This window comes from Scophthalmus maximus, chromosome 2, assembly GCF_022379125.1.
Source record: "Scophthalmus maximus strain ysfricsl-2021 chromosome 2, ASM2237912v1, whole genome shotgun sequence".
NCBI classification, from domain to species: Eukaryota; Metazoa; Chordata; class Actinopteri; order Pleuronectiformes; family Scophthalmidae; genus Scophthalmus; species Scophthalmus maximus.
In genome coordinates this window covers 20,502,350-20,526,500 of record NC_061516.1, presented here as the reverse complement: position 1 = coordinate 20,526,500, position 24,151 = coordinate 20,502,350, and the positions used below count along the sequence as shown (strand labels likewise).

Sequence of the window (24,151 nt, the reverse complement as noted above, 5' to 3'; positions counted from 1 at the left end):
AGATGAAGAGTATTTTTAAATGAATTGTTTGTTGTACAAAGTGTCATCGGAGTGTAAAAAGCCCATGGAATAGAAAAAGACCAGCAGCAAACTCACCCAAACATCTGACATGATGACTAAAACAATAATCTTATAATCTGTCATCGATTCATTGACTCTACATGAAAGATTCCAAAAAGGCTTGAAATGGAGGCAATATTCATTACAGAAAGTATACGTTTGTACATTTGATTAAAAACAAGTCACTCTTAAGCCAACAACAAACCACAGAAGAAGACTGAGCTCAGACAACATTTCTTCTTCTACATTGGCCGGCCCACTATTGACCATAAAAACAGGAATACATAAAATAAATCCTCGAATTAAATCTGTGGATGCTGTCTGCAACTGAATAACCGAAGAAGTTCTTGAACAAACTGACATTCAAAAACAACTGAATCTACAAGTAAACAAGTGGAAGAATGGGAGGAGGAAAGAAGAAGAAAAAGATGACGAAGAAGAAGAAGACGACTTTTGACTTTTAACGCAACTTTATTAATGGCACACATTTAAAAATCCTTAAATAAAACAACTTCAAAATAAAGTAATAAAAACAAACAACAACAACAAAACAAAAACGTGGTTCATTCGAAGAAGAAGAAGAAGAAGAAGAAGAAGTCGAGTGCGGATTACTGTTCTATGCGTTCACATTCTATGTCCCGGAAGTGAGACGTCGTTGCTTTTCTACGTCACGTTCCCCCACAGCGGGAAAAGTGGCACTTTCACTTCGGAGCCGCACGAGGAAACACGACATCAACAACAACAACAACAACAACAACAACAACAACCTGAGGTGAGTTGAAGTCGTCGGACGTGTCTGCGTCGACCTCCTGCCCCTGGCGACAGTTTATTCTTGCGTCACTCTGCGGAGGTGGCGCGACGTGTGCGCGGAACGCCGCGATGTAGCATGGAAGCTAAACCTCTGCTGCTAGCAAGGCTGCAGCCGCCGGGTTGACGGCGTCGGAGTCACGCGAGACTTAACTGACGTGCGCCTTCTCTCCTCTGCTGATTCTGTCATCCGATGTCCGCGTGAAGTGTGACGTCCAGCTGAACTACTCGTGTGCACATGTGTCCCACATCGGCAAATCCGCCACTGTCCCGAACAAGCGCTCCTCCGTTAGCTCAGGGCAGCGGTGCGGCGGCGGCGGCGGCACGTGATAGTCATAGTGACGTGTGCTGTCAAAATACAACCACAGCCGCAGTGCAACTCTCAGGTGGTGCCTACAATGTAGACCGAGGAAGTCAGAAAAAGAAGCATATTGCACATGATCTATCACAGTAAAGACGATGTGGACTTTTTTTTTTTTTTTTTTTCAAAAGTAGGTATGAAGTGCAACAGATTGCACAGTCCGCAGTCGTGGTTGAACAGTTCACTCAATAGTGATCGCGTTGTAAAAGTGGTTTTATTTTGTATGTTGAAGTGTATGTGTTGTATCATCATAAATCCACTCCTCAGTGAAACACCAGAAAACAAATTACAATCAATATTATATATTTTCCTCATCAACAGTCCAAAATCCCCAAAAAACAAACATTCACTTTACTGTGAAGTAAGACAAAGCAAACGTACGAGAACTTGGAACCGTCCAATGTGTGACTTGAAAAAAACAACAGTTGTCCAAATAGTTGAAGATTGATTTTCTTTCCCTCAACTCATTGATCAACTCATACAGAGCGGTGCAGCTCTAAATGTATGATCCTCCTAATCTTTACCTGAACGTCTTGTTAATTCAACCAGTCATCTTTTGTCACCCGTAACCCATGTATGTGCTTAAAGCCCTGATATTGATGTCACAGAGGGGAAATGCTATTCAAAGGGGAAACAGCCTTTGACACAAAACCGTGGCACTTTAAGTGTTTTATCTAAGATCATGCATGCAATTTTAAACAATGATAATGTAGTTTCATTGTAATATTATACCGTTTTAATTTTACAAACTTTTTTTTATATAAAGACTCTGTTATTGCACACCCCGGATGATTGGACCAGTCTTCGTCATAGAGCCAGTCTTGGTAGAACTGGACAAAGATGGTTAAACTGTGCTGAAGCTCCAATTTTGCTCAGAATCTCCAAATCACACTTAGCTGGAATATTTCGGTCCCATTGTTAGGGAACTACCGGTTCTTCATAATTGGCACTGAAGCAAACAGAACTGCCTGCTGCCAAGTGAATATTAAATACTGTTTTGGCATGAGTTTGTTCACAGTGTGGATCTGTTGCATGCAAATGTTGTTTGTTTCTCATTGTGTTTTTACTATGTTAATTAGTGTATTATTATTAGTATTAATACAGCAAGTTTTCAATGACACCACACCACAGGTATAAGAACGGGCGTGTTTCCTGTCAAAGTCAAATGCAGCAGTCAGCAGAACAACTGATGAACTTGTTTTTGCAGCAGATTTGAAGTTACCAATATTGCAGCAATGTGATCTGGCCTCAGTCGGTCCTATTTTCATCACTGCTGCTCATTTAAGTCATGCATTCACCCATATCGCTCTCTCTCTCTCTCTGTCTTTGTCCTTTTCAAAAAGTAAAAATGTCAAAGATAGACAAGATGAGCATCCTGGGGGTGAGGAGCTTTGGGATCGAGGATAAAGACAAACAAGTGATATCGTTCTTCACTCCTCTGACTGTGCTGGTTGGACCCAACGGAGCGGGGAAGACGGTACGAGAAACGTGTTCTGGAGAGCAAAGGTTGACCGCGGAGCGTGACCTGCATTGAACGAACAAGAAAGTTTAACAGTATCCCTGTGAGATGACACATGTGGGATTAGGCTGGCTGATGGACGGATGTTTTTGTTTCCTTTCCTTCTTTGTCTAAACGTAGCCACAGAAAAAGTTAGATGAAATGTATTTCAGAGTCATCAATGCAAATCCCTCCAAAAAAGTTTGAATTCTTGTATAATATGACTTAATTTTTTTCATTTTTCAGACTATTATCGAGTGCCTTAAGTATGCAACAGCAGGAGAACTTCCCCCTGGATCTAAAGGCGGGGCCTTTGTTCATGATCCAAAGGTGAGCTCAGTTTACCTCAATACTTACCTGCTAATTATCCAGGGATGTTACGCTTTACACCTTTTCATCGTTCATAGTCCTCCATTTGTACTTTTAAAATCGCCAGTTTCACACATTTGCAAGTTACCCACATATGTTTTATGGAACCAATCGTTTGAACCCATCTAGTTAATTCAACATTAATTTGTCAGATTAAATGTTCATATATTTGGCGTTATTGGCATATTCGTTTCCCTATTTTAATGATATATTTTTTTACCAGAAAAAGAGCACATACTATTTCAATCCTATTCACCTAATAAAAGAAAAAACTGCTATAAACCTGTGCTAAGGATTTTAAGATAAATTCATTCCCTACAAATCCTGTCTGTTCTTACATTTTATCCAATTATGGAATGAAAGTTCATTTGTATTCAAACCTTATCCTCTATATTTTTTTTATAATTTATAATTCTTTTCTCTACTTGTTTAAGAACTGCCTGAAACTATTAATTGTACCCGAGCTTTAGCCTCAGGTCGTTGTCAGAGGAAGATTACACACGCTGTCTTTGTGAAAGTACATTTGTGCTGTATATATTGAATTCCAGGACGCCCATGAGACAGACGTGCGAGCACAGATTCGCCTCTTATTCTCGGATGTAAACGGAGAGAAAGTGACCATCCATCGCTCCATGTCGTGCACTCAGAAGGCAAAGAACTACTCCTTCAAAAGCCTAGAGCAGGTCATCACTAGAATAAAGTAGGCCACGCTCAAGTTCCTTTACTTCTTTTGAAAAGAACAATTGTTTCTGAAGTGAAATTATTGTTCTATGACCCATTTCTTCGCATTGTGACTCCTTATCATCATTCATCCAGAGACGGTGAGAAGGTGAGCTTGTCGTCGAAGTGTGGAGAGCTGGACCGGGAGATGATTTCTGCTCTGGGTGTATCGAAGCCTGTGCTGAATAATGTCATCTTCTGTCACCAAGAGGAGTCGAACTGGCCACTTTGCGAGGGCAAGGCACTCAAAGACAAGTTTGACTCCATCTTCGCTGCAACAAAGTAAACCTTTTTTTTTTCAGCGAAAGGAATTCAAAGCAACCATGTAAACGGTGTGAAAAAACAAGGTACATACACCATTCCGATATGTACTTTAATCTGTTTGCCACACTCCCAGGTATATCAAAGCTCTTGAGACGATGCGTCAGCTGCGTCTGACACAGAACCACACGGTCAAAGAGTGTCAGGTAGAGCTGCGCTACCTGAAGCAGAACAAGGAGAAGGCCCAGCAGATAAGGGAGACCGTGGCCACCAAGGAGGCTCAGCTGATGGCCTCCAAGGATAACGTAGAGCACATAGAGAGCCAGATAGATCCACTTGAGGTGGGTGGATTGTGTGTGTGCGTGTTGATACAGCACAGTATGCAGGCTTGTGCAAATGTTTTAGACAAAAAAGAAAGTAAAGGGATGATGTTTTCAATAATAATGCTATGAATAGTTGTTATTTATTAAATTACTTCATATAAAGTTGTAAAATGTTGCAGCCGCCGTCTTTGTGCAACGTCTGAATCTTTTTGCCTTTGTAAGTTAGTTTGTTGTTTAACCGATGTTTCTTGTACATGGAATATGTTTAGGGATAAATCGATAGGCAGCCAGCTCTTTATGATCAGTTGTCTTACTAGTTAGTTGGGCAGGTCTGACAAATATAACCAGTTCATGAATTCTACATTTGTATGCTGGTTTTTACAGCAACATCTTTTGATGTCTATATTGAAAACAAGTCATAGTAGACAGAGCTGTAACTAATTTAGTGAATTAAACCAAACGTTTGGTAAGCTCTGGAGACTGAGCCACAGGGGTGAGCACGTTTTCAGTATAACTGTAATATTATTGTATTAAGTTTCATAATCATTTTCAGAATCGACTGATGGATATTGACACCAAACTTGGGAAAGTGATGAAGCTGGACAACGACATCAAGGCTTTAGACAGCAGGAAGAAACAAATGGAGGAGGACAACAGGGAGCTGGAGGAAACAATGGAACAGGTATAAGAGTGATATCTAAACGAGCATCAGGTTGTTACTGGCATGATGGTGTCATTGAAATATATATATATATATATATATATATATATATATCATTTGATGGAGAGCTTGAATAGGAAATGAAATCAGAAAGAAGCGCAACACTGGTCCCAAAAGCTGACATCACTGACTCTTGAGGCAACACATTGGATTAAACACCTCGGAGAAACCTGACAAGAGGCTCTAAGAAAAGGGAAGATGGGTTTAAGGAGGAAAAGAAAGAGTTTGAGAATTTAGTAGAGAAAGAAATGTAGAGGAAAAAATCAAGTTCACTAAAAGTAACTTCTGCCTGTGCATTCATTTAACCGAACACCTGCCAAACAGTGCCCCAGACTAAGATCCGTCTGAAGTGCCATCACCCGAAATGTGAAACTAAGCGAAAGACTTGCAGATGGAGAATGAGCTTGTTCTGATTCTGTGATGACCGGCCAGTATGTCGTTGGCCCGTGGTAACCCCTGAATGTCTTTTCAGACGGTTGGATGTTTCTGCTCCTTTGCCCCGCAACTCTCTTCAATGCCTCCTTCGTTTTCTTCTGCCTGCGTCAGACGAACTCATTTGTTTCCTGTTTGTTTACTGTATAGATGCACTGATGCCTCAAAAGTGTAGTAGTGATCTACGGGTCTTCTTGTATGCATGCACGTGTAGACCTGAAGCAGTTGGATAATGTGTCCGCATGCTCTTGTCCAGATCAGTTTTAAAAAATCCATTGGTGCGTATATTTTAGTAATGGAAGCCCCCCCCCCCCCCCCCCACACACACACACAGTTTTTCTGTGCTGTACTCGCTGAGCCTCGGAGCCATTCTAAGCCAGTGAACTGTGTCTGCGGCAGGTGTTTCAGGGCTCAGATGAGCAGCTGCAGGATCTTTATCAGAACCACCAGAGGACGGTGAAGGAGAAGGAGCGCAGGCTGACAGACTGCCAGAAGGAGCTGGAGAGAGCCGGCCGCGAGTGTCAGCGACTGAACAGAGTCAAGGCCGAGCTCTTGGTGGAACAAGGTGCACACATCTGCATACATTTAAGTTTGTGTAGCCGGGCCAGCACAATTCAGAGGCACGCCTTACGCCCACATGTAATATTTTAATTTAAAAAAAAATGTTAGCGATGCACAGAAGGATGGACAGTCTTTGAAGAGATATATCCTGAAGAGTAAATAGCTGCTGAAGTCTCCGCTCTCCTCTCCCAGGTCGCCTTCAGCTGGAGGCCGACCGCCACACTCAAAACATCAAGAACCGTGACACTCAGGTGAGAGAGCAAAAAAGAATTCCCCCTATACACCTGTACTGGAGCACTGATAACACTCTTTGTTGTTTGTTTGAAGGGGATTTACTTACTTCTGCCAGCTTATTGTTTCAGTGAATTAAATTATCTGTAAATTATCTAAGTCACATTCCACAAAAGTGTCTATAACGCAGTGAAAGACGTGGAAACACATGATCTCCATCGCACACAGCCAACACTGCCATTTACTCTGAAGCTCCTTTCATTTCTATAATCATGTAGAGTCATTATGCTGCAGATTACATGTTCCATACAGACAGAATCAAAAACTTTGAGTTGTTGACAATCTCAGGAAGAAGATTTGTACTATTTCTATTCAATGATTCAACTGTAACCTAAACAAAAGGGGAAAAATGGAGTAAACCATTCATAAACAATCTTTGTCTCAGGTTCGCTCCTTGTCATCCTATCTGGAAATGGAGGGCTATGACCGGCCGCCCTTCACCACGCTTCAGCTCGAGAGCTTTCACCGTCACGTCACTCAGAGACTGGAGCAGGAAAAAGACACAGTCGGTCAAGTTTTGGTAAGAAATTCTCTTTTTAATGGTATTATTTTTGCAACCCTGGTTGTTTTGTTTTTTTCACTTTTTACTTCTACCTACAAGGAAGATTTTCAGTAACTGTCGGGTCAAATGATGAATTGATGTGCTGTTCGCGGTTGTAATGCCTGATATCTACTCCTCAGGCGGACTTGCAGGAGAAAGAGCAGCAGAAACAGCAGTCCATTGATGAAATAAGGGATAAGAAGACCGGCCTGGAGAGAACCGTGGAGCTGAAGAGAGACCTGCAGGGAAAGAAGCAGCAGGAACTGAGGAACGTCCGAGCAGAGCTGCAGAGGCTGGAGGGTTCGTCCACTCGACTGCAAGAACTGGAGAATGAGTTGGCTAAAGTGGTGAGTACGCAAACAATGTGAGGAGGTTTCTGTTGTTTGATGTTTTTATTAAGTATATTTCATTTATGATGTACAACTCGCACATTATCCTTTTAGTGTCATGTCTTTCCAAAGTGCCACGTGTTCTGATCATCGTACACTTTGTGTGTTTTCCCTCCTCAGGAGCGCGAGCTGCAGAGCACAGTGCAGAGCTCCAACGTGGAGGAGCTAAAGGCCGAGGTTGTGGAGCTCCAGAGGGAAAAGGCTGAACTTGACCGCGCACAGAGACGGCTCGACCAAGAGATGGAGACGCTCAACGCACACACCACCACCCGCACACAAATGGAGATGCTGAAGAAAGACAAGGTGGCTGACTGATGGCGCTGGATATTCAATCCCCTGCCTTTTCTCAGACTAGAGCAGGAGATGGAAATGTTACAAAACATGACAAACGCAACCCAATCTACTGTACTTTCCTCTGTCTCCTTGATATTACCTCCTGAAGTAAAAGTTAGTGACCCTCTGTGGTAATTTAACCTGGTTTACTTTTCTCCTCTCTCTGCTTTTCTCTTCCTCTGTTCTTCATCTTTCTTCTTCCTTATCATCTCCTGTCATCGTTCCTTTCTCCATTTGGCTCTCCTCGTCTGTCCTCTCGTCTGTCCTGGTTCTGGTCATGTTCTTTCAGACAGAGAAGGAGGACCAGGTACGTAAGATCAAGTCTCGTCACGGCGAGGAGCTTGTGTCATTACTTGGTCACTTTCCCAACAAGAGAGAGCTGGAAGACTGGATCTATGCCAAGTCTAAGGAAATCAACAGTACCCGGGACAGACTCGCCAAACTCAAGTGAGTAAGACTCATCTGCAATAAAGCACATGCCCAACAAATAGAAGATGATTTAAGATGATCTTTCTGTAGCACTGACTAATATGGTCTTGTGTTTTGTTTTCCATTTTTCTCAGTAAGGACCTGGCATCCAATGAGCAGAATAAAAGCCACATTGCTTCTGAGCTGCGCAAGAAAGAGCAACAGTTAGCCAGTGATGAAGAGAAGTTCTTCAACGTGTGTGGCAGTCAGGATCTGGAGCAGGACCTGGGAAAACTGCAGGAAGATCTGGAGAAGATATCCAAACAAAGAGGCGAGTGAGGGATGAGGTGTCTTGTGGCCTGAAATACAACACAAACCCTGTTGTTTTCCATGTCTTTATTGTCAGCATTAGAATGAAGGAATAGAATGCCCTCAAAAATCTTTTTTTTTAAAAATGAATGAAAGGTTGACAGATGGTGTCTGAAATACACTAATAGTTGTCTAGACTTGGAGAAAACTTTCTTTAAGTGCGGTGAAATGATGTTTGGTGATTTTTTTATTGTTGCCCTGCGGTGAATGAATTTTTAGATTGTCCTTACTATTTCTTAATCTCCTCATGAATTAATATAATAAATATATTTTCCCGAAAAAGCCTTCACAAGCCAGTTGCTCTGTCTGAGATCATTTGTCACCAAGGCTGTTATTAGTACTATAAGTATAGTAGTAAAATGACTACGTAGCTAATTTCTGGTCCAATATATTGTCAGGTTTAGTAGTTGTCATAGCCATATAATTGAATAGTTATAATAGAATAGTACAATTTGTTAAATGTTGTATATTTGTTTTCTCTTTTCACCACTCGTCTTTGTATAGCCATGCTCGCTGGAGCCACGGCAGTGTACACCCAGTTTATCAGCCAGCTGACGGAGGAGAGGGAGCCCTGCTGCCCCGTGTGCCAGCGGACGTTCCCAGGCGAGTCCGATCTGCAGGAAGTCATCAGCGACATGCAGTCCAAACTGCGCCTGGTGCCGGACAAGCTGAAGAACACAGAGCAGGACCTGAAGAGGAAGGAGAGGAAGAAAGACGAGATGATGGCTCTCAAACCTGTCAGGTACGAATGTTGTTGTTTGAGTAGTCGTCATTACCTCTGTGATGTTAGGAGAGAAGAGGGAGAAAGGCTGTAAATCCTTACATCTTGAGCAACTGCAACCATGGAATGTGCAAGATTATTTTTTGTTTCATTTCTCAACACAGTGGAATAAATTTAAATCTCAGTTTTTCTCAAATGTGCAAGTTGAGGGCATTTAAGTCCCCCAATGATATACAACATATTGCGTTAAGCTTCTTTAAGGGAAAGTTGAGGCTTTATTTAAAGCACAAGATTAAACCAGCACTCTCGTATAGGAAGGCAGACGCGTAAGGTGGGTTTAGGATTGACAACCTCCTGTTGTTTTTTTCAAAATCGGCTTGAAGTTCTACACTGGGATACATGAATTACCCTTGATTGAGACTTTAAACCAAAATAAATATCCTTGATGCCTCGATATATTCTTCCAGTCACCCAAACACAACAGACTGTAGACTTGCTTGTCACACATCAAACACATAATCAACTTTAGTTAAAACAAGCAGTATGGCATGTAAAGAAAGGAGGACGAGTCCGCTGCAGCCCACTGGGGATCTGTACCCTGAGATTGTTATACTGAACTTGGTTCATGGAGATAAATAATCAATCAATAAAAGCACATAGGACAAATAAGGAATCCATCTCTTTAAAACTGTGTTGGGCATTTGAATAAGTCTGTGACTGTTGTATTTAAAAAGTGTGATTTAATAATTAATCACAAAAAATAATAGGAGAGAGCATGTTTTATGACATGCACTCCACTAGATGGAGCTAGGTTCTCATATAACCTGAGATTTTATCCAAGGATCTCTCTGCTGTTTTTTCTCTATTTCTATTTTATTTTTTTATGTAACTGTTTTGTATCTGGTGAATGATATTTCGGAAAATGTATTCCCCAAAAAACACACTTATTTAATTCCCCCTCCAGATTTTTGGGTTGTGGGCTTCTCACGTGAACAGTTGCCTGTGGTTAAGCTCAAGTAAACACAGTACTTTACCTTTAACATGATACAAAGCAAAATAACCATATACATTTAGTTTTATTTGTTATTTTCAGAAAAGAAAATATAGGCGTGGACTAACTGCAGCGGGATCTTTTCCTCTGCGTAAGGCAACTCGTCTGTACCTATGATAGATATGTATGTAGGCTCACTAAGTGTGTCACAGGCTGCACTGTGGATGACATGCACCTCTTCAAAGATGTCACATCACATCAGGGCTACAGCGGCTCGCAGATGTCAAGATCGGTGGTTGGTTTGCACGCGGATGTCTCTGATGCTGGAGAGTAAACACTCATAAAATGTTCCTGGTATCTTCTTCTTCTATTCAACTTTCCTGCTCTTTATCACACTGAATGATACAACGTACAAAAAAAATCTCATTAAGTAATGAAACAAGTTGGACACTTGCCATTCTTGCTCTTATCAATCTTATGTGGATCAAAGAATAGAAACACAGTTAATTTGGAGGATATGATTTAAGCACAGTGCGGCCACATCACATTCAATGTTGTTATGGAGATCCAATGATGATGTATGAACTAAAAAAAACTAAGCCACAGGTATCTATGGCAGGACGATTGTGTCAGTAGTGAACTTGCAATTTGCGAAGTCATAGATAATTTGAAAGGGTGTGTTGAAACTCTGTAACTCTACTTTCAAACGAACATTGATTCACAGGAGAAAATTGTTTCCTGAATAAACACAGGGAGTCGATTGACCCCTTTACTCTCTGCTCAATGTCTCTTTCCTTATCCCAGGAAGTCCATCGTGCAGTTTCAGGAGAAGGAGTTGCCCGAGTTGAGGAACCGTCTGCAGACTGTGAACAGGGACATCGAGAGACTGAAGGGAGACGTGGAGGAGCAGGAGACGCTGCTCGGTACTCGGATGTCAGAGGAGGACACAGCCAAGGCCTGCCTGCAGGACATATCTCTCATGGACAGATACCTGGTACCATTCTCCTGTTTCAGTCTGTTTGAATTCCCTCTGTCCAACTTGTAAACGGCGATGTTGAATAAAGATGTTCTTCATTTCTTCCTCTTTCGCTCTCTTGTCCGCTTTAAAACAGCTTTACACCCTTTTTATCTCCAACCACTCTCTTTACGCAGATAGAACATCTTCTCTTTGATTTCCTCAATTCCCTGTCTGCTCTGTTTCTCATTTTCTCTATTTTCCTGATAGCTAAATTATAAATAAAGACCGCAAGACAATGCCTGGAAATTGATGTATGCCACTGTCTTATTCACAATTCTGTGGGTTTGTTTTCTTCTTTACAGATGGACCTTAAAGATGTGGAGAGGAAAATAGCTCAGCAGGCAGCCAAACTCCAGGGAGTAGACCTGACCAGAACCATCCAGCAAGTCAGTCAGGAGAAACAAGAGACTCAGCATAAGATAGACACCAGTAAGATGATATTAGATATAGACAGAGTTTTTTTTATTTTTATCTTATACTATTATTTTGCCATCCCTGATGCTTTGTTTGTCTTTAATGGGAGATGGGGCCCACGTGTATGACAAAGCTAAACTTATCATAACCCCAGCGATGTCCTTGCAGCCTCCAGCAGGATGGAGCTGAAACGTAAGCTGATCCAGGACCAGCAGGATCAGCTGCAGATGCTAAAAAGTGTTGTGAATGAGACGAGAGCGGAGAAGCTCCAGCTGAGCAGTGATATGCAGAAACAGCAGCAGCTGGAGGAGCAGAGTGTTGAGTTCACCACCGAGATACAGGCCTTGACCAGGGACATCAGGGTACTTTATTTGCCTTTGTTATTGTTGTTTACATTTGCAAGCATTTGTAAATACGTTTGAATTCCTGTATTTTACTCAAAAATGTACACAACTTTTAGCTCGTAGTTCGGTTTGGATTTTCATGAAGAGTAAAACAATGCTGTGGTGTTTAATTTTGGCAATACTATTTGATAAAGTTATTGTTCATCTCTTCCGTTTAGGTTATAGTTTGAAAAGAAAGTGTTCTCCCCTTTTTTGCAACCAGGAAGCAAAGGAACAGCTCTCCCCGTTGTCTGCTGCTCTGGAGAAGCTACAGCAGGAGAAGCAGGAGCTGGTTGAGCAGAAGAGGCAGAGGCAGGAAGAAGGACAAGAGAAGGTGGACATATTTACACTTTTATCTCTCTTATAATATATTCTTTCTGTAAACGCTACTGACATTCAGCAAGAAATTGCTGCTTCACTCACATGGAACTGGACAAGTTAGATTATATTCTCAGCACTATTGTAAAAAGCTTAGACGGTTAGAAAAACATCCAATCTTGTGAAAAGAAACAACAACAGGATTTTTGGATAATGAAGTAAGAAAAGGGTATGGATGGATAAAAGGTAATGTTGAAATTCCTCTGCTACATATGAATCTTAATCTTGTCATTATTCTAAAACTTTGTCTCTGATAGATCAATGCCATTAAAGAGAGAGTGAAGGTGATCACCACCTTGGAAAGGGACATCACCAAATACGTTGATGAGGGCAAAGATGAATACAAAGAGGTGATGATGATGCATCTGTTTTTCTTTGTCATTTGTGATTTTGACATTAAATACATACAGTTACTCCTATTATGTTACTGATATTAGTTTGTAAAAGTGTTGGATACATCTTGTATTAAAGTATCGAGCAACTTTAATGACACTTTGTTTTTGTCTAAGCAAAAAGAGACTGAGCTTCAAGAAACCAACACTCAGCTGCATGATGCTGAGAAGCAAAAAGAAAAGATCAACAGGGAGATGGGAAACATCCGTCAGGACATAGACACTCAAAAGGTATGGCCTCCTGAGTCATTATTGTCTTCATTCGTCTCTTCCTGTCTCCTCTTTTCTACTTTATGGAGAAAGTTGACTGATGTTTATGGCCTTCATCATTGATGACCATGCAAAACACTTTTATAATACATTTTTTTCACATTGTAATATTCCTTAGGTTCAGGAGCGCTGGTTGCAGGACAACCTGACCTTGAGGAAGCGCGTGGAAGAGTTGAAAGAGGTTGTGAGCAAACACAAGGCTCTTATGAAAGACATGGGCAACATGCAAGTCTTACAGCTCCGCCAGTAAGACCACTACTCCATTATTAATCATCTGTTGGATCAATGAATTTGATAGGGTGATTTAAGAAAACATGTAAAACAACCTTTATCTCTTTTACCTCAGCTCTGTTACGCACGTTTACTTTTTGGATTTGGTCAGTCTGCTAGTAATATCAGAAGTTGGTCGCAATGTTTTCACCTCATCTTCTTCTGTCGTTTTCCAGAGAGCGACGTGAAGCAGAACGCAGGTTGGAAGACTTGAAGAAGAACCGCAGCATTGCGCTTGGTCGCCAGAAAGGCTTTGAGGAGGAGATACTGGATTACAGGTGGGTGATGTAGATAAAGTGCATTAAAAAAGTGTTCAGTTCCCTTCACTTTAAAAAAAAAAATGTTTTTTTGTTATCTTATAGCCTAATGCTAAAATCAATTTAATTAATTTTTTTTAAAAAGGAAAAACTGAAATATCACATTTTCAGACCTATGACACTTGGAATTTATCTCAGGCATCTCCCATGTCCTATGATCGTCTATGGGATGTTTATAGACCTCCACCTGTGGTAAATTCAATTGAATGACGGGATTTGGAAAGGCACACACGTCTATGTAAGGTCTCACAGCTGACGATGCATATCAGATCAAAAGTCAAGCTGTGAGCTCAGAGACGGGACTTTGTTGAGTCACAGACCTTGACTCTGTTAAGATGTGGTATTAACATCCGGCCTCGATTGATCCAGTCACAAATAGATGGGTGTGAAGTGAACACACCAAAGCAATTGAGAACGCATTTGAGATCTGATCACTCAGACCACATTCTAAAGGAGGTCTGGGAGACCTGTATACATTCTGTCAGCAGTGTGAAGGCAAATGTGTCCTGGGTCCTCTGACCTGCTACAGTTTCACATGTAACCTGAGGTTAAGTTTACGTGAGTTAAGGGGCAAGATGAAAAGAACAAAGTACAGAGGAAACCTCGGACTGGGCCAAAGTGTCCCCGTCGAACAGGATAATGACCCTAGCTCTGAATTCATAAGTTTTTATTATTATATACACTTTCAAACGTTAATTAAATTGTGTTCTTGCGGCTGGTAATAGTATTTTTAGTATCTAAGGCTGACTTACTATGTCATTGCACCTAAAGTTTTGAGAAATCTAAAGGTTCCCCAGCAAGTTGACAATTTTCAGTGATTATGGAGCAAGAAAAACTCAGATAATAGTTTCACTGGTCTGTTTAGCCTTTTGGTTACTTTACTATTTACCTTAAACTCGCTCTTTGAATTGGTCGCTTGCAGAAAGGAGCTGCGGGAAGATCAGTACGACAAAGCAGATGAGCGCTACAAGAACAAGATGATCATAATGCGGACCACAGAGCTGGTCATTAAAGACCTGGATCTCTACTACAAGGCCCTTGATCAGTAAGTGTAACCCCAGGCATGTACCATAATGTGAAAGTCTGATCTAGATTTAACATCTGAAATTACACAGATCGGCGACTGAGAAAGAACTTTGATTGAGAGGTTTGTATGCGTAGAAGAATATGTCGAAGAGTCATTTACTCATCCTAAAGGAAATGTATCTGTGCATTTACCATGACACGAAGCGAAACAGATAAATATTTCAATGTGAAATGCTGTGCATGGGGATTTTTGTGCAAATGTCATTAAAATAGTACAGTGTACTATTATTATTTTGTACTGGAACCATTACATAAGAAAAAAAACATAAATTCTGTTGTATTAGTGCAACATTTCTCTAATGGGGGTCTTAAAGACCCCCTCCAATGAAAATATCAATACAATATCAATACAGTGCTTTTTTGTATCATACAAGATGTATTCACTAGATGCAAAAATAATTTTTTTGATTTTGAATCCGCACCAAATTGCACACACTCATACACTGAACAAAATTATAAACGCAACACTTTTGTTTTTGCCCCCAGTTTTCATGAGCTGAACTCAAAGATCTAAGACTTTTCTATATACACAAAAGGCTTATTCCTCTCAAATATTGTTCACAAATCTGTCTAAATCTGTGTTAGTGAGCACTTCTTCTTTGCCGAGATAATCCATCCACCTCACACGTCTGGCATATCAAGATGCTGATAAGCCAGCATGATTATTGCACAGGTGTGCCTTAGGCTGGCCACAATAAAAGGCCACTCTAAAATGTGCAGTTTTATCACAGCACAATGCCACAGATGTCGCAAGCTGCCTGTGAATTGAATGTTCATTGCTCTACCATAAGCCGTCTCCAAAGGCGTTTCAGAGAATTTGGCAGTACATCCATCCGGCCTCACAACCGCATACCATGTGTAACCACACCGGCCCAGGACCTCCATATCCAGCATCTTTACCTCCAACATCGTCTGAGACCAGCCACCCGGACAGCTGCTGCAACAATCGGTTTGTATAACCAAAGAATTTCTGCACAAACTGTCAGAAACCGTCTCAGGGAAGCTCATCTGCATGCTCGTCGTCCTCATCGGGGTCTCCACCTGACTGCAGTGGAGAGGTGTTCTCTTCACGGATGAATCCCGGTTTTCACTGTACAGGGCAGATGGCAGACAGCGTGTATGGCGTCGTGTGGGTGAGCGGTTTGCTGATGTCAATGTTGTGGATCGAGTGGCCCATGGTGTTGGTGGGGTTATGGTATGGGCAGGCGTATGTTATGGACAACGAACACAGGTGCATTTTATTGATGGCATTTTGAATGCACAGAGATACCGTGACGAGATCCTGAGGCCCATTGTTGTGCCATTCATCAACGACCATCACCTCATGTTGCAGCGTGATAATGCACGGCCCCATGTTGCAAGGATCTGTACACAATTCCTGGAAGCTGAAAACATCCCAGTTCTTGCATGGCCAGCATACTCACTGGACATGTCACCCATTGAGCATGTTTGGGATGCTCTGGATCGGCGTATATGACAGTGTTTTCCAGGTCCTGCCAATATCCAGCAACTTTGCACAGCCATTGAAGAGGAGTGGACCAACATTCCACAGGCCACAATCAACAACATGATCAACTCTATGCGAAGGAGATGCCCCCCCCCCCCCCCCCCCCCCGGACCCCACCAATACAGTAAAACTGCACACCTGTGCAATCATTATGCTGTGTAATCAGCATCTTGAGATGGCACACCTGTGAGGTGGATGGATTATCTCGGCAAAGGAGAAGTGCTCACTAACACAGATTTAGACAGATTTGTGAACAATATTTGAGAGGAGTAAGCCTTTTGTGTACATAGAAAAAGTCTTAGATCTTTGAGTTCAGCTCATGAAAAATGGGGGCAAAAACAAAATTGTTGCGTTTATAAATTTGTTCAGTGTAGATATCAATCAATTCAAAAAATTAATTAAGAACTGTGCATTTCTTTTGGAAACTCGCAATATTAAAGAAAGTGTTTGTCCGAATCCTCGCCTACATTTGATGGGTTCTCTCTTGGCCAATGTCCAATCCTTCCACCGAGTTTGGTGGAAATCTGTTCTGTAGTCTTTTGCATAAGGAACCAATCCTGTTATTTAGGGGGCTTAGAGTTTATATAATTTCACCATAGCATTGATACCCCAATAACATTGAAGGGGTATCAGAGAAGAAGCCAGCTGTAAAGCTAGCTGAGTTAGAGCTGATGTTTATCTATCATAATATCAACCCATTAATAGCAGTTCTGATGATGTGTTTTTTAATTCTAAGGATCATGTTCTCTATCACTGTTACATTTCTAACATTGTAGAGAGCAACATTTAAAATACATTACAACTCTGATACATCACATTTGTCAGTGACCCTGTAAAAGCATCAGTGACAGAGCTGAGTGATTGCTAAAATCAACTGTTAATGCTTTCTCAAAGTGTGATTGTTGCTCACAAATAGGTAAAGTTGATGCAATACACTGTGGTATCAACTTCAGCACATCCTTTGACATAGTAACTCTCTTTGTTCCCTTTGATGTAAGGTCATCTAAACCATCGCAAACTTTTAGATCGTCAGCAACAAAGTCCTAATGGTGGGAAATCAGATTTGTTACTCCTCCGCACAGTGTCACTGGGGTTGTTTAGGGTCATTACCTAATGACCCCGGTTCCATTAGCTCTGATCGATGCACGTATTTTCAGAATGTCACCAACTACGCATATTTGGAAGAGGGATTTAATTATTGCGTGTTTTGTTTTGTTGTGCACGTGTAACGGTGGTCCAGCCAGTCGGGTCCTGTGCTGTGCGGTCTGTGTAAACCTCACTCACCGACACGTTAACAAACATGCCAGCGCCAGTCACTAGTGCCCACGGGTTTAGACCCCTTGCTAGCCCCCGTGACACATCGAATGATCCCCCCTCTTTTTTTTCTTCTCACAAATCGCCCCCTGGTGACATAGGTTAAATTTGCTCACGAACAACAGCGCTTAATTTATTTATTATATTTTGGACAAATCTCATCAGGGCTACATATCATGACAATGCACATCTTAAAATGTTGAAGAATTGTACCGTAAGTGTTTTAATTTAAAAACAAAATGGCAAAATTGCTATTCGTTTGCAAATAAGCATCAATAGGTTATTATCTAAAAAAAATTATCGGGCGGTAAAGCCTTCGCTCATTATGCTTTTGAAGTTATTTATAAAAGTCAACTCTTCCCACTGAATCCTCACAGAGGACGCGCAAATCTGATCAAAAAGCAATATTAAAAGTCACGCTGGAAAAAAAACGTTTTGATTGTTTTCACATTTGTGGATAAATATGACAGCATCATGTGTGAATGAAAGGCATTGCCGAGCATCGGTAAGGAAGTGTGAGCTCACCATCTTCCTTCATCATCTGAGAAGAGAACCGAATCATCATTTACGCATATGTGTGGGTAAGCGGAGGCATCCGTGTCACCACCAGTGTTATCAAGATTGAATGCAGAGTCATGCAGCCTTCACAGTTTCTGTCTGAATTCACAGAAAAGTTCAAAACTAATAATGCCAGTGTGCGTGCATGTTTTGTTTCTTACTTGTTTGTTATAGACAGTTGCAGTGCAAATAAATCTCCAATGACACTTTAAAAAAACATTCATATTCATATGTCAAATAAATGACAGTAGCATTTGGGAACAAAAAAGTCTCAACAGAAGCAACAAAAACCATCATCCTATTTAAATACATTCAACAAAATGGCACGGCAAGTTTATTTGTGAAGCACATTTCAATCACAAGGCAATTCAAAGTGCTTTACATAAAACATTACAAGCAGTGGGAAGAAACAGATAGAATCACATGAAAATATAATAATTAAAAAGAGAAAATAAAAACATGTTAAAGTAGAATTAGACAGGTAAAAAAAGTTACAGTGCAGTACAAGAAATGCAAAGATGGTATTTACTGAAAGGCATCGGCAAACAGAAAAGTCTTCAGACATAAGCACACTGTATACCATCATTTAATAAATGTACATTCTTAAACCGTTATGGCTACTCATCAAAAATAATGGTAACAAAAGAAGCTTTTCACTCACTTGGTGTATAACACGTTAACATTCAAGTATTTAAATTGAACGTTTTTCAGTCATGCTACATAGAAGGTTTACAGACCAAATGTCGTCGTCCCTGGTGTTTAACACAACAATCAGTCAGACGTGCAGCAGAGGTGAGTAGTTAGATTTACAAGTCAGTTTTAAGAAAGAAAAAACATCACGTAGACTACATCGTCACCTTAGCACAGCAGAAAAGTGTCAACAAGGGTTTATGCTTTTTTTACACTTTTCAAAACGGTTGTGTCTGTCCTCTTGGATTTTTTCAGCAGGGGGGGCATGACATCAGTGTCTCTGTTGTGTAAATACGGAAAAAATGACTTCAATATACAAACTGTATATCATGCCTCAAATTTACCACTATTCCTATGATAGCATTCATGCTAACGGTGTGTGTCCCCTGGTTAACTGCGAATGTGTTCTTGCGTGTACTGTATTTCCGTGTATTTAATTGGTCACTGCAGCGCCGTTCCTGATAGAATAGAATAGAAGTCTTTATTGTCATTGTACATGAGAACATACAATGAAATTTGGAGAGCTGTTCTGTTAAGTGCGAGACAGTAAACAAGTGCAAAACAATTTTTTTTAATTAAAAAGACAAAAGACTTCTCACATTCAGGTGTATAATTAAATCAATGAATAAGAATTGCACAATAAAAAGGAGGGGGTGGGGGGCAGTTATAAAGTGAGGTGCAAAAGATATTTCATGTTTGTGGGGTTCGGTTTATTTACAGGAATTTAGAGTTCTGATGGCCCAGGTGAAGAAACAGTTTTGAGTCCGTTTTATGCTGTCAAATTGCATTGTAGCCAAAAAAAGTATTATCTAATGTTGGACTTTTTTTGGGGCCAAAATATCCACTTTGTGCACCTGAACTCCCACCACGGCTCAGCAGAGAAACAGTCCAGGGAGGGAAAGAATTCAATATTCTTAAAACAATAAGTCCCAGAGAAAATACGGTTTATATGCCTTATATTTCAAACATAATCACTAATCTTTCCTGGTACTTTCCTGGAGTCTAATACCAATAATTGCAGCAGGGTAAGTCCTTAGCCATCACTTCCTGTTGATGCGTAAGCAGTTATGTAAATGATGTAGGAGGTCAGATGGACGGATAAGGGCCGCGCTGCTCCCTCTATCTTTTCTTCCTCTCTTCATGCTTCATCTGGTCTTTTCAAACCACAGTAGAGTTTCTTGGCAATTTGCAAGATTATAGACAAAATGCTTCTCGGTATGCAGGAAAACGAGAGCCACTGGCACCATTGTGTTATCTGCATCGTATTTCAATGTCAGAGGGATTTTGTTTTGTCTTTTTTCATTTTTAATTTTGTAACTAAATGATCAGAAAACATTTGTATGTTTATAAGTTAAATCCACCAAATGCTGCAGTCCAACATCAGGTCACGTCTCACTGTTCGTATTCCCCAGGATACTGTTGTGTCCTGTCTTTTCATTGCAGACTTTTTTCTCTCTATTGCAGCAGGATCCATGAACCGACAATGATTTTATTTTGCATAACTCGACATCTAGTCAAAGCGGATGTAGTCATTGTGGTAGTTCCCAGTGTGAAGACTTCTTAAATTTTTTTTTATAATACCAAGATGTTTTTATAATGTTGGATGTACAATTTTATATTTATAACACATAATATTGAGTTTGTATCTTAGTTTTTTTTTTGTTCTTCCTCAGAACAATCATGAAATTTCACAGTATGAAGATGGACGAGATCAACAAGATTATCAGAGACCTGTGGCGCAGCACCTACAGGGGTCAAGGTGCATTTCAGTCAAAAAAAAATTGTTAAACGCAATGTTTATTCACAGTAGGGCTGGGCGATATGGACCAAAAACCATATCTCGATATTTTTTAGCTGAATGCCGATACTTGATATATATCTCGATTTTGTTTCCGGTAAAGAAATTATAAAAAAAAGTCCTTTCCAAGTCAAATCAACATGTGCAAAAAGTCACAAAAATACATTTGTTTGTTAAATAACAATAAATAATTATATTTTAAAAAATGCTCCTTTCTTGCATCACAGAATGCACGGAGCTGTGCAAACAGGGCACAGCGAGGCTGAATGAAGCTCGCAACGTTTGTTTCGGTGCAGAAGGCTGCGAAGGCTTCAAGCTCTGGGTTGCAAGCGCGGTGTCTTACACACTCATACTGCGGTTTATGGCGCTGTTGTAAATGGTGGTAGAGATTTGACATGCTCGAAATTTTTGTTGCAACCTGTGTGCAGGATTCTCTACACATCTGAAACTTGGAATCCAGCTCCAAATGATCGAGCCAGTAATTGTAATAATCTTCGGCTGCTTTCCTCTCGTTTGTGTCTGTTTCCGTGTTGGTGCTGCACGCAGGACTGGTGTGTGTGAGTGAGTGGGTGGGGTATTGGTTTCGCTTAGAGAGGAAGAGTGTCGGGGCCACGCGAAATTGTGTGTGAGGGACAGACAGGGAGAGGAGAAACAGGCGAACTGGCGGCTCTGCAAAAGAAACTTATATTGTTATTTTAACGCAACATAAATCTTGATATACACGATATTGTCTTATACTATATCGTGTTTGAAAATATATCGATATATTTTAAAAGCTCGATATATCGCCCAGCCCTAATTCACAGTTCTCCCTCCTTCCTCCAGTGAGTGTCACATGAGTTGCTCTTGCCCTCCAGATATTGAATACGTGGAGATCAGGTCCGACGTGGACGAGAACTCGTCCGCCGCGGTGAAGCGGAGGGTTTACAACTACAGAGTAGTCATGGTGAAAGGAGACACCGCTCTGGATATGAGAGGACGCTGCAGTGCTGGTCAAAAGGTACCAGGAGAATATCTTATCTATCATATCGAAAAATACATCACACGCATCAAATGATTAAATTACAAATCATGTATCATGATTTGATTAATGGAGTAAAAATCTTTTTTTGTAGGTGTTGGCGTCCCTCATCATCCGTCTAGCTCTGGCCGAGACTTTCTGTCTGAACTGTGGGATCCTGGCCCTGGACGAGCCCACCACCAACCTCGACCGGGAGAACATCGAGTCACTGGCACACGCCCTCGTAGAGTCAGTTCACACACACACACACACACACACACTCACTGACCTCACACCCTTCTTGACCTCCACTGGCTGCCACTTCCACAAGACACAACCCAAAGTAGCCTTACGCCTTGTCCTCTGATGCGTTTTGAGATAAGGCCTTTCACGATAACTGCTTTTTGTTGCACAATATCTTGTCCCAGAAATTATTGCGATAAACAATATTATCGTCCTTTTAAAGCCATTTTTTGTTGCTGAATCGTGAGCTTGGTCGTTGCGCGTGCAATTCCTACAAGATTTGTGTTGCCACTGAGAGACACCTAATTCATGTAGACAAAATGGCTGTTATTGAGGTCAATAAAAATTATTGAGTTCATATTCAAGCATTGTACGATAAGTCGATAATGTAATTATAGTGACAGGCCTAGATGAGATCACATTCAAAGTCAATGTAAAGATGCGAGTAGACACAAATTTTGCGTCACTTTCGGACGCTTACGTCACTGCCGATTGGTGCGAACACACTCAATATCGTCAAATGTATAGTCAAAGAAGTGAGGAATGGATCTGTGAAACCCAGAGATGTTCCCCATGGGGATACAAATACAAAATAAACACACGCAGTGATAATGCAACTTTTTGGCTCTAATTCATAAAACCTCTTTGAGACCACTTGGTGTTGCCAGTCTTGGCTTTACAGCGATCATTGGACTGATGAAAGCTCTGCATCGATAAAAATAGAAATGAATAAGTCACTTTGTGGTGATTACATGAGCGGGTGATGTCAGGACATTGGTAACTATTTGATGTGCGTGGTTTGTTTAAGTTTTTTGTAAAATCACAAACATACCACATATTGGTTACCAACCAGTAAGGTTGGCGGACCTGCCAAACATTAAACATAGATTGGGTATTTTCTGTATTATTAAGAGTTGGTTCATCATGAAAACACCATTATAAATCTCCTTCTTTGTCTCCCCAGAATCATCAAGAGTCGTTCTCGCCAGCGCAACTTCCAGCTGCTGATCATCACCCACGACGAGGACTTCGTGGAGCTGCTGGGTCGATCCAGCTACATCGAACACTTCTACCGCATCCGCAAGAACCAGGACCAGAACTCAGAGATCACAAAGTGCAGCATCACCTCCCTCTCCTCCTACCTCCACTGAGCAGATAAACGGACTCTTTCAACGCCCGTGGAAATGCACAGTAAAAATCCTCCAATCTTTTAGGTTTTGCACTCAGCCTGGACAAAGTTCATGTTTAGTTTCAGGGCCTGGGGGGGGTTGAAGCGTGAAGATAGTTTCAAGTCACTCCATCCATAAACTTGCAAAAAAGGTAACTGTTCAAATTTCAAGACACTCTTTGGAAGCATACAGTGTTGACAATGTTCCTTTTAAATGTCTGCATTCTATAACCTAAACTAAAATACCCCCCCCCCCCCCCAAAAAAAAAAAAAGTAATGGGTGAACTTCCCACAAACAAATGATGAATCCAGTACCCGGTTGTTCAAAGTTTCTCTGTAGGACACAAATAAAAAACATTTAACAAACTGACACTTAAAAGTTGTGATCCCAATCAACAGCATGAACCTCTTTCTAAACACTGCAGTGTGTGCAACTGTGTTCATAAATCAACTTGTTCCTGAAGTGTTTGATTAAACTGTTGTGGATGAAGATTAGATTATTTTCTCTAATCATTCTTTTTAACTCGTGGCATCCAATTCTGGTCGATCCAGTTCACAGAAAAACGGCTCAGTTTTGGTGAAGTTGCTAATCGACCACCAGATCTTATCATGCTGCGTTTCATTTTCGTGTGGGAAAACATGTAGCAGACGCGTAGGCAAATTAGGTATAAATCACCTGTCCACAGCGAAGATCTCAGAATGAGCTGCGAGCTGACAAGTCAGAGCCATCGCTTCAAGGGGGCCACTTCGATCACTTTTTTCTCCCAGAAGTCGACAGCCAAGCTGGTATCATGAAGACGCTGATGGTCCTGCTGCTCTCCGCTGTGGCCCTGCTCGGCAGCCCGGCGGTTGCCAATACCACAGATTATAAACAATCCAAGGTTAAAATTCTCGAAAGGATTATTGATCTCACCAAAGAGGTCAATACATCTCTCTCCAGGGTAAGAGCTTAACTGTGGTCCTGCTTATTAACGTGTTTATTTTTAAACCAGTCATGTAAAAAAGCTGATGTTTTTTTATTTATTTATTTATTTTATTTTGTGCTGCAGGATCTGTTTGTGGCCGATGTGAAGGATCTGGTCGGCGACTGTGGGGTGAGAAATGTTGCGTTGTCTGTAATTTCCAATGCTGTGTGTGTTTGGTCCAACGTGAGATGTACAAATTGCAGTGCGGACTGCCATCTGCACAA

At 41.0% G+C, this 24,151-nt stretch overlaps 1 protein-coding gene across 2 annotated transcripts; it reads left to right on the top strand.

The window, feature by feature from the left end:
- The first annotated feature begins 698 nt into the window (after positions 1-698).
- rad50 (RAD50 homolog, double strand break repair protein) lies at positions 699-23,457 on the top strand. 2 transcript variants are annotated; one of them, XM_035626016.2, is made up of 28 exons: positions 699-832; positions 2,572-2,705; positions 2,973-3,056; positions 3,644-3,795; positions 3,912-4,097; positions 4,213-4,417; positions 4,953-5,081; positions 5,952-6,117; positions 6,306-6,364; positions 6,790-6,924; positions 7,086-7,292; positions 7,455-7,637; positions 7,957-8,114; positions 8,231-8,406; positions 8,949-9,186; positions 10,961-11,150; positions 11,477-11,603; positions 11,757-11,950; positions 12,195-12,305; positions 12,607-12,699; positions 12,859-12,972; positions 13,130-13,257; positions 13,458-13,559; positions 14,521-14,643; positions 20,427-20,512; positions 21,409-21,551; positions 21,667-21,800; positions 22,759-23,457. In XM_035626016.2, the coding sequence occupies exons 2-28, from the start codon at positions 2,577-2,579 to the stop codon at positions 22,943-22,945; spliced, it is 3,939 nt and encodes a 1,312-aa protein (XP_035481909.2). In that variant the 5' UTR covers positions 699-832; positions 2,572-2,576; the 3' UTR covers positions 22,946-23,457. The 2 variants fall into 2 exon arrangements, with proteins under 2 accessions (XP_035481909.2, XP_035481911.2); XM_035626018.2 differs by lacking the exons at positions 20,427-20,512; positions 21,667-21,800; positions 22,759-23,457 and having other exon boundaries at positions 21,409-21,547.
- Positions 23,458-24,151: the final 694 nt, after the last annotated feature.